Source organism: Microtus ochrogaster, chromosome 8, assembly GCF_000317375.1.
Source record: "Microtus ochrogaster isolate Prairie Vole_2 chromosome 8, MicOch1.0, whole genome shotgun sequence".
Lineage (NCBI taxonomy): Eukaryota > Metazoa > Chordata > Mammalia > Rodentia > Cricetidae > Microtus > Microtus ochrogaster.
The window spans coordinates 36,048,748-36,058,496 of record NC_022015.1 but is presented as its reverse complement, the minus strand read 5'-3'; the positions used below and the strand labels follow the sequence as shown (position 1 = coordinate 36,058,496).

Genomic DNA, 9,749 nt, shown 5'->3' with positions numbered 1-9,749 from the left:
CGTGTGGCTTAGGGCTAATATTCTTACTGAGTGTTTGCAAGGCCCTGGGTTTAATCCGCACCACAAACAAAAACCTTCAGACTGCAGCAGTCTGAATGACAGGGTCATGATGGTACATTCAAAGTTGGGCAGACTGGGTAAAGGATCCTGTGTTCCTTCACCAGATGGCCAGAGCAAGAGGCTCCAGAGTCTGGCTGCCTCTCAGGCCTATATGGCACTTCTGAAAGCCAGGTCTGGGTGCGTAGACATAAAGGTTAGCGAGAATCTGTGGGCTGTGTGCCAGGTGGCGACCCACAAGAGGATCCAGAGCCCGGCAAGGAGGACACTAGCTACCCGTGTGCTAGCACACAACCTGAATCTGCGCCCACAGTATGTGCTGGGAGCCCCCGCAGATATAACTGGACAATAAATGACTCCAGGCAGAGTAAAACATCATCTAGATCTGGGTCCCCAAGGCTTGGGTTCTCAGCCACCCCAGACCCTGGACATGGGTGGAGATGGGGTAGTGAGACTCACCTGCAGGGAGGCCAGAGATTACCTTGACCAGGAATACAGGAAACACTCTGGGCAGCAGCAGCAAGCGGGTGATGGCTTTCAAGTCAAACACACCGGCATCGGATCCACCTGGCCACCCAGGACATCAGTCAAAAACACTGGTTGTGGGGCTCTGACTGCCAGCTTTGTCCCCCTCCCCCCACAGCCTCAAGATACTTTGTCCAATTCAGGACCCCTGCATCCCAGGCAGGGCGCGGGGGGGGGGGGCGAGGATGATTAGGAGAAGAGGCACCTGGCATCAGGTAGCTCTGCTAGGACGTTCCTAGATCTTATATCTTTTTGACAAGGATAGTTGCTCCCGGCCTAGCCAGAAGGCAATGATAGCTAAGCCAGAGAGGTATGCCTTGACACCTAGGACACTCTCAGCTGTGCCTAAATGTCCCCTGAGGCCCTGTATCACAGCTTCCAGTCCCAAGCAGTCTCCCAGGCCAGTCTCCATCTCAGTCTCTGGGCAGAGGCACAGAGGCACCCTTCTGAAGAGCCAGGCTGGCCCACGTTTGCAACCACCTCAATGGGATCTCCCACTAAGCCAGTAACACCACATGACTCTGGACACTCGGCACCTCAGAGACTAGCAGCCGCCCTCACGCCTCCTGTGTCCCCTGAATGTTCCCTGACTTTTGTAAACTTGCCTGGTAGGGCTTCCCTGCTCAAGGGCCTTGGCTTGCCTGACTCCCATAACTGTGCCCAGCTTGACCTACAAGGAATCAGCAGCAAGAAGTAGGTAGGAGACTTTATCTCCTCTGTGTCCCCCGAACCCCTTGGCTGGAAGGTCTTTCCATTCATAGTAGAGGTGCTGGGTACTGACTTCTGGGGCAAAGTGGTATATCCACTGGCCATGTGGGCAGGTGGGGCTTACCCTGATGGGCCGACTGGACACTGGTGTCCTTGGTGGTGACAGGGATACAGGTAAAGCTGAGGATAGCTCCTAGGAATGTGACCACAAAAGCCACTATGGCAGGACACTGGATCCTGGTGGGGGGACGACACACAGCCTGGGTCATACAATTACAGGGATATACTCTGAAGCAACCCCCCCCCACACACACCTTGTCTCTTTGGCCCCATTAAGACCTCACCTGCTAAAGGTGCTCAGTCCCAGACACTTGATCCCTTAAAGCATTTTTACAGATGACAGTTGCCCCAACATGCAGGCCCTGCAGCCTCTGAGAGGTGGGGGTGGGGAGAGTTGCAGTGCTGGGTTAGAGTGGCCTTGCTCATGGTATAGCTGGTTCCCAGGTTCCCAGGGTCAGGCAGGCTTGTGGGTGTCCCTGAGGACAGCTTTAGAGATCTAAGACCAGGTGCAGGGGCACCCTTGTCAGTCAGGACAGGCTGGGCACCAAGTGATCTCTAATAAATCACCTTTCTTCCCCCAAAAGACCCTTCTCCACTCCCTAAGGGGCAGGACCTACCAGGGTTGGGGAGTTTGGGTTCTGTGTCTCAGGCCCCTGATGCATGATTCTGTAGGAAACCGTTCTGCCTGCCAGAGATTCACTGTCCCTTGGTGCCTTGCTATGAGCCATGGGACAACCCAATACTTCCAGTACAGCCTGTCCCTCTGGAAAATACAGGCACCTGGGGACTTGTCTTTCAGATCTCAGAGTCTCCTCTAGCGCCCAGCCCAACACTTCCTCTGAGGAGGGAATTTCTCTGAGCTAGCCGAGGACCCCAGACCGGAACACCCTTCCCTCCTCAGATTCGAGAACTCGTACATACTCAGCATGGGCCCATCCCCCAAGCCAGCCCCTGGTCTCATTAGGGTTCTCTTTACCACTCGGACCCCATGAGCAAATGGACCTAGGCTGGACCTTGCACTGAAAGTTCAGCAGGCAAATGCGATCAGCTGTTCACACAGACTGTCGAGGTACTGCCCCAGATCAGCACCATCCCATACCTGCCCTGTTCTGGCTCCTGGACAGACATGAGTGAGAGTGGGAGTCTTGGGAGAGCCCCCATTCTGCCAGACGAGGCCAATTCAAGCTGCCCATGCCCCTCCCCCATCATGTCCATGTTCACTGATATGTATCATCTCTCTTATTCAGAGGGACAATGTATACAAACAATAGGCATATACAGGTGCCTTTGCTAGAACTCTGACATACATCTGCAGGCAGGAGGTACCAAAGAAAGCAGTAGGGCCACTCACTAATAGAGACCAGACCTCAATAGCTCTCCCCAGTGTGAGGCTGGTACATCTCTGTTGATATTTTCCTATCCACCAGGGCAATTGGGCATCTAGTTCTGACTGCTATGGTTCCTTCAGTGGGCCCCTTCCTTCGTCAATATCAGGGAACATAATACTGGACCCCAGAATGAGACCTCTTCAGGCCCCAAGGAACTTGCAGGGAATGGTGGGTGACATAAGGATGGACACCCTTTCCAGCGGCTGCCTCAGAGGCCTTTCTTTTGGCTTCTGGTCTCCAAAGCCTCAACGTTACTGTGTGAGGCCCGGCCAGGACAAAACCTGCTTTTTTTCATTAGATTCTCCAGAAGCACTCAGGAGCAGAGGTAGCCACCCATGATCTTATTTTAGCAAACTGGTGATAGGGGAGGGTAGGTGCTAGGGTGCTAGGTCCCTTCTTGGATCCTGTCTGTCTTCTGAGTGGTGACCCGCCAATCAAAGGTTAGTACTGCCCTGGGAATGCAGGTCCTGGGGTTGGGGTACTCTTCAGGCTCCCAGGAGAAGCTGAGCCCATGGAGCAGGCTACTGCTGTGAAAGCTGGGACATACGCCACTCACTTCAAACTCAGAACTCCACAAAAACACAACAGTGAGAGGGAAGCAGGCGAGAAAGAAAAAGCCAGCGCTGGGAGTAGGGACGTGTGGCTTAGGGCTAATATTCTTACTGAGTGTTTGCAAGGCCCTGGGTTTAATCCCCAGTACTGGGGGATGGGAAGTGAAAGTCAGGGCCAGTGAGATGGTTCAGAGAGTAAAGGCGTCTGGGGTCAAGTCCACTGACCCGAGTTTAAGCCCCAGAACCCACGTGCTAGGAGGAGTGAACTGACTTCTACAATTTCAGCATGACGCATGCGCATGCTCCCTCCTAACACACACATGATGCAATTCAAAAACTTAGGGGCTTGGGGAAATGGCTCAGCAGTAAGAGACCTTTCTGCTCTTCAGAGGACCCACGTTTTATTCTGGGCACCCATATCGGTAACTCACAATTGCCTGAAACTCTAGCTCCAAGGGGCACGACACGTTTCTCAGACTTTTCTGACCTCACACTCACACAGGGTACCCATCCACAAATAAAAATATATAATTGCCAGGAGGTGGTGCAGGCCTTTAATCCCAGCAGAGATAGGCATATCTCTGAGTTCCTGGCCACCGTGGTCTACAGAGTGAGTTTCAGGACAGCCAGGGCTACACAGAAAAGCCCTGTCTTGAAAAAGCAAGCAAACAAACTGACAAACAAACCAAAAAAAATCTCCAAAACCCATAAAATAATAATATATTTTTTTCTTTTTAATAAAGGTCTCACTCTGTAGCATTGACTGACGTAATTCTTGCTCTGTAGAGGCAGCTGGCCTCAGCCTCCCGGAGACCCACCTGCTTTCCCCCCTCACCTGCTTCAGGACTTCAAGACATGCGCTGCCTTGCCTGGCTAAAATTACATAAGAATTTTTTTCTTTTCTTTTTTTTTTTCTTTTTTTAAAAAAAGAAAATTGTAGGGCAGCTGAGATCCCTAAGGCTTTCAAGCTGGTGGGATGTTGTGACATCCCTCCAGGGCCTTTGGGTTATCGCACCCCAGCGTGTAATCTAACAGACTTTCCCTCAGGGTCCCGCCTCTGTGACTTACACAGGTGCAAGGCCACGCTGGATAGGTTCTCAGAACACCACACACTGTGTGCCTCATTTTATACTTTCCCATGTCTTTCTTTTAATAAAAATGATTAATTTATTTTATTTCATGAGCATTGTTGTTTTGTCTGCACATATGTCTACACATAGGATGTTAGATCCCCAGGAACTAGAGTTACAGATAGGTATGAGCTGCCATGCGAACCCAGGTTCTCTTTCTCTCTTTCTCTCTCTCTCTCTGGCTTTCTTCCTCTCTCCTTCTCTCTCTCCCTCTTACTCTTTTTCCATCTTCCTTCCTCCCCCTGCACTTCTCTCTTCTTTTGAGATACAGTCTCACTATGTAGCTCTGGCTGGCCGGCCTGAACTCATAGACATCTGCCTGCTTCTGCTCCCTGAATGTTGGGATTAAAGGCCTTCTCCAGCCTGGCATAGTAGTGCAGATGCAAAGACAGGTGGATCTCTGTGAGTTTGAGGACAGCCTGGTCTGCATAGTGAATTCAAAGAGAGTCAAGGACTACATAGAGCCTGTCTCAAAAACAAACAAACAAAAATAAAAACAAGACAAAAACAAATGAGCAACAGGGCTGGAGAGATGGCTCAGAGGTTAAGAGCACTGACTACTCTTCTAGAGGTTCTGAGTTCAATGCCCAACAACTACATGATGGCTCACACCCATCTGTAATGAGATCTGGTACCCCAGAATACTGTAAACATAGTAAATAAATAAATCTTATAAAACAAAACCAAACAACAAAAGGCATATGCCACCACACCTGGTACATTTTATTTATCTTTTTTTTTTTTTTTAATAAGTTGAGCCAAGACTTCAAGGACAACAGTTCAGCCTCTCCTTGGCCCTTCCCATCTTTTTCTCATCCATTGGATGAGTGGCAACTGGGTGGGTGGGCACATGGATACCTGTCAGAGACGAGGAGTCCTCTATAGATACTGTTCCCATCTTCCCTGGCTACCTCACTGCATATCCCCAGTTGCAAATGAGGGCTGGACCACAGCCCTGTCTGTCTCCTCGCCGCTGTCCTGGAGCCTGGCTACCCACATGCTATCTGCTGGCCATGAAGAGGCTTCTGGCACTGCAGCCATAGCTCAGCCAATGATAGTCACTGCTCTTCTCCCCTCATGTCCAGGGCCTGTCTGTGATACTGAGGGTGGCCCTCAGCCTGGCCTAGGCTCTGCCCAACCCTATCGGGGCTCCTACTGTGTTTCAGGATGACAACTCCTTCCTCACCACTCTGGACCTCTCCCCAGTGTCTCTGAGGCCCTGAGAGGTCCTAACTGTAGAGCCAAGGTCCTTGATGCCAGGAACTAACGTGCAGATGTGGGTTAAAGCCTCTAGTTACACATTCTCTCCTGTAACTTGGGAGACAGGGTGCATACGCATACGATGCCTGACACAAGAGGTGGGGGCAGGGGACTCCAGAGCACCATTGAACACCCAGCCCGGGGCTTAGTCAGAAACCACCTGCACCACCTGCCCTGCAAGTGCCCAGCATGCTAGCCCCATGGCTAAGATGAATCTGAAATTAAAAATCCTGCAGCTGGGGTACTCCTATAACCTCCAAACAAAATTTGAATACCCCTGACCTACTCCTGCCTAGCCTAGAGCTCCCTCCAAACTCCTCTTCCCGCCTCTTTTTTGTAACGTACTCCAACCAAATGACCAGTTTCTTCTTGCCCAGAGCCTTTGAAGACTTGAGGGTGATGAACAGACCCCTCCTCCCTGGCTTTGAGAGACCCACGCTCTAAGGCCTCAGGGACCAGATAAGATTTGCAACCAATGTGTGGTAAGTCTTGGGTAAGTCTCTGAGCAGGGTGTCACAAGGGCCACTCTGTATCTGTGTCCAGGAGGGTTTGCAGGTGGTCACTCTTATCTCCGGGGACCCTGCCCCTCAGGGCTCGTGGCTGGATATTTTCTAGTTCAGTTTTCAAAGTCCTATCAGACTTGGTGGCGTCTGTTCAAATTCCTGATGTTTGTGGATGAATCCAGACTCCTAGGTTGTAGGTCAAGCTGGGACAACAACATGCTGGATGGCCATAGCTGAGCCAGTCCCCACTGGGATGGGTGACCCAGTCTTCTGAGGCCCTGGGTCACAGTAGCTCTGTCTTCCCTGACAATCCTGCTCTGAGCGCCCATGGGACCTGCCAGCTTGGATCTGAAGAGGTGGCACAGTGGAGGCTCGTTACCACCTCCGTTTTACTTACAGCAGAGATTCTCAACATCTTTGAGGGCTGAAGGATCCTTTTACAGGGGCCATGTATCATCAAATATCCTGTGTATCAGACATCTCCATTATGGCTCATAACAGTAGCAAAATCAGTTACAAAGTAGCAGCAAAATAATTTTGTGGTTGGGGTCACCACAACATTAGGTATTAATGTATTAAAGGGTCACCGCATTAGGAAGGCTGAGAGCCACTGGCTTTACAGGCACAACTGGCAGCCTGCCTAGTTTGCCAGTCACTGTTTCATGCCCCAGATCTTCATCACTGAGGCCACTTTCACAGTCCCCAGGCTTGAATTTAGATGTCTCATGTTGTCTTAAACACCACAGGTCTCCTAATACCCACCAGTAAGCCTGATGACTCCACCTTCAAAAGAATGAAGACCTGACCTCTCCGGCAGCCCTCACCCCTCCATGCTATCTCTCAACCACCTGGGAACTCATTGCAACTCTGCCTCCAAAGGGCCAGAACCCTAACAGCAAGGACTTTACTGCATGGCCACTAGGGGCTCCATAGGTCTTGTGTTCAGTACTGATGGTGGTCCCAGAGACAATATGAAGGTATTGTCTTCACCACCCCAAATACCCTTTTGGACATTTTGCCCATCTTACCGGCTCTGGTCATTCTCACCCCTCGAATCTTTTCAAATAACCAGGGTATCTTATCTGTAGGACCGTGCCTCCATTGACGGGCACCCCCTTGCCCTCACAAATGCTGCTGCCCACCCGTAGGCAGGGCTCCTCTCTGCTCCCATGCCATGACCCTGGATGTACTCGGACTAGAGGCTGACTCTTAATTACCTGAATTGGGTCCTGAGAGACCCTTCCAAAGACCAGCCCCAGGCTGTGAGAAGTTGGGGTTCAGGGTGATGTGTACGCAGATAGATGCTCTGGGCTCAGGGCCATTCTTGGGCAGCTCAGTCTCCTGAGACCGAGCATTAGGCTGGCCCAAACCAGTTACAGTCTGCCCCTGCTCCAGTGCCAAATTCACTCCCTCCTCACACCTGCTACCCCAGGCTTCAGAGATGGGCATAGTTGGGACCTTCTAGGGGGACAAGCTCCCAGGAGTGGCCAGACAGACAGGGGACAGGGAGACTCCTATGAGGCCTTGATGTCCATCAAGGAGGGGGAAAGTAAAGTATGGGTCACTCTTGCGTGAGGCCAGGTCAGGAGCAGCTGGGAGTTGGGGGTTGGGGAGCATATTCAAGTTGCTTGTTGTGGTGGAACACCTCACTGTGGGACACCTGGGTCCTGGGTCTCTATGGGGACGAGAGGTGACTGCAAATGGGCTAAATACCCAGGCCTCCACACCCTCACAAACAGGTGGGGGACAATCACGCTCACAGCCGTGTGAATCCTGGCTGTGGATCTGGCTAGTCATGTCCGGTGGGACAAAGATAGACCCCTCAGGTATAAGTCATTAAGAAAGAACTTCCCATGCACCTCCCACAAGTTCAGACAGCTCGATGTCAGCTTTGCTCGTGAGGGTTCCTTCAGATTCTTAGGTATGTGACAACGTCACATTCAGATTCTTAGGTATGTGAAGACGTCCCCACGTTTTCCCCAAGTCTGGCACTAGATTGCCTCCTCATTTGAATCTCAGATCCCCACTCAATAAATGAGATGCTGAGCTGGGCCTTTTTTCTATGTAATATAAATGTCATGGTTATAAAGGGTCTCAGAGCTTGGGATAAAAGAAGGTAGTGAAATGGATAGACTATTCTGGAAGGTGTGACAGAGGAGGCCATCTTGGGGGTGCTGAGAAGGAAAAGGAAATGAGCTGTGTCTTCTGAGTCAGTGGCTGGGGTGCAGGAAATGCAGGTGAGGACCGTGCGAGGGACTGGATGGGGCAGGCTGTGAAAAGCACGCACGGCAGTGACTGTACACTATCAGGGTTGCTCACCCCTGCAGCACTGGTGAACTCGGAGGACCCATGGACCCACACCACAGGTGAGAAAACCTGCTGGAGTAAGGGGATGTACCCCTCCCTGCCCCTGGCAGCAGGACAGTGGCCTTGGGTATCCCCTGAATTGCCTTCCCCTGGGTTCCTGCATCCTGAAAAAGGCTCCCCCAGGCCACCTCTTCTCCCCTGCACAGCCAGTCTGGTTTTGCAAGCTGATCTCTCCTGCTTTCCCGTGGTCCATCCATGGACCCCAGAGTAGAGGCTACAGGGACAAACCCTTGCTGGGCCTGAGTCAACTTGCTATTGCAGCTCAGTTCCCTGCCCTCTGCAAAGCCACAAGGTCCTCAGCTCCTCTGCCTCCTAAACTTGCAAGGCCAGGCACATCCGGAACACTCTGGAGGGGCAGCAATTACTGTCCTCCACTGGCAGAGGTGCTCAGCTGGACATCTGTTCCACAGTCCCTTGGATCAACAGTCATCCTCCCCGGGGACCTTCATGCTGCTCGGACCTCCTAGGGAGAGCCCCGTTTGGACTGCATATTGGTGCTGAGACTTGAGTTTATATTTTGCTCCCATCCATGGAAAAAAAAAAACAGCCAAGAAACTACCCTCTGTCCTGACCCCAGTGGCCATCTCCGGTCCAGTCACTCTCACTTGGATGGTGTAGAGCCCTCCACCCTCATCTTCCTCCCGGGTACCCATGCCCACTTCTCAGCTCCATGGCTTGACTCTCCCTTTCTTTGGCCCCTGCAGCCACTTGGCCTCCTTACTTCCCTAGACCCCAGGGTCTGTACATTTTCTGCTTATTTGCCTCCCTCCTGCCCTTCATTGGGTCTCTACTTAAAATTAACCCGCTCAAAAATCCTGATGATCACCCATCCGTCCCCTCCCCTTCATCCTGGTTTCTTTCTTTCCATATCTCACATAGTTTAATCTAACTTATTATTATTATTTTGGCTTTTTCAAGACAGGGTTTCTCTGTGTAGCCCTGGCTGTCCTGGAGCTCGCTCTGTGACCAGGCTGGCCTCAAACTCACAGAGATCCGCCTGCATTTGCCTTCTATGTGCTGGGATTAAAGGCGTGCGCCACCACCACCTGACTTCAATCCAACTTTATAACATCTGTGGGAAATGTACTGTCTTTTTCTATCAAGCAGTTAAAGAAGACGAAACTTCATTTAAAAAAAATATAAAAGAGCTGGATGAGGTGGTGCATGCCTTTAATCTCAGTACTTAGGAGGCAGAGGCAG

General features: G+C 51.3%; 1 protein-coding gene across 1 annotated transcript in view; it reads right to left on the bottom strand.

Annotated features, from left to right (window-relative positions):
• Slc22a18 (solute carrier family 22 member 18) overlaps nucleotides 1-9,749 on the bottom strand; it is a 23,477-nt gene that overhangs the window by 5,282 nt on the left and 8,446 nt on the right. Inside the window, exons 6-7 of the mRNA XM_005351583.1 lie at nucleotides 1,415-1,527; nucleotides 517-624 (exon numbers count right to left, since the gene is read on the bottom strand). Of these exons, the coding sequence (XP_005351640.1) occupies nucleotides 517-624; nucleotides 1,415-1,527 (221 nt within the window). The remainder of the gene's footprint in view (nucleotides 1-516; nucleotides 625-1,414; nucleotides 1,528-9,749) is intronic.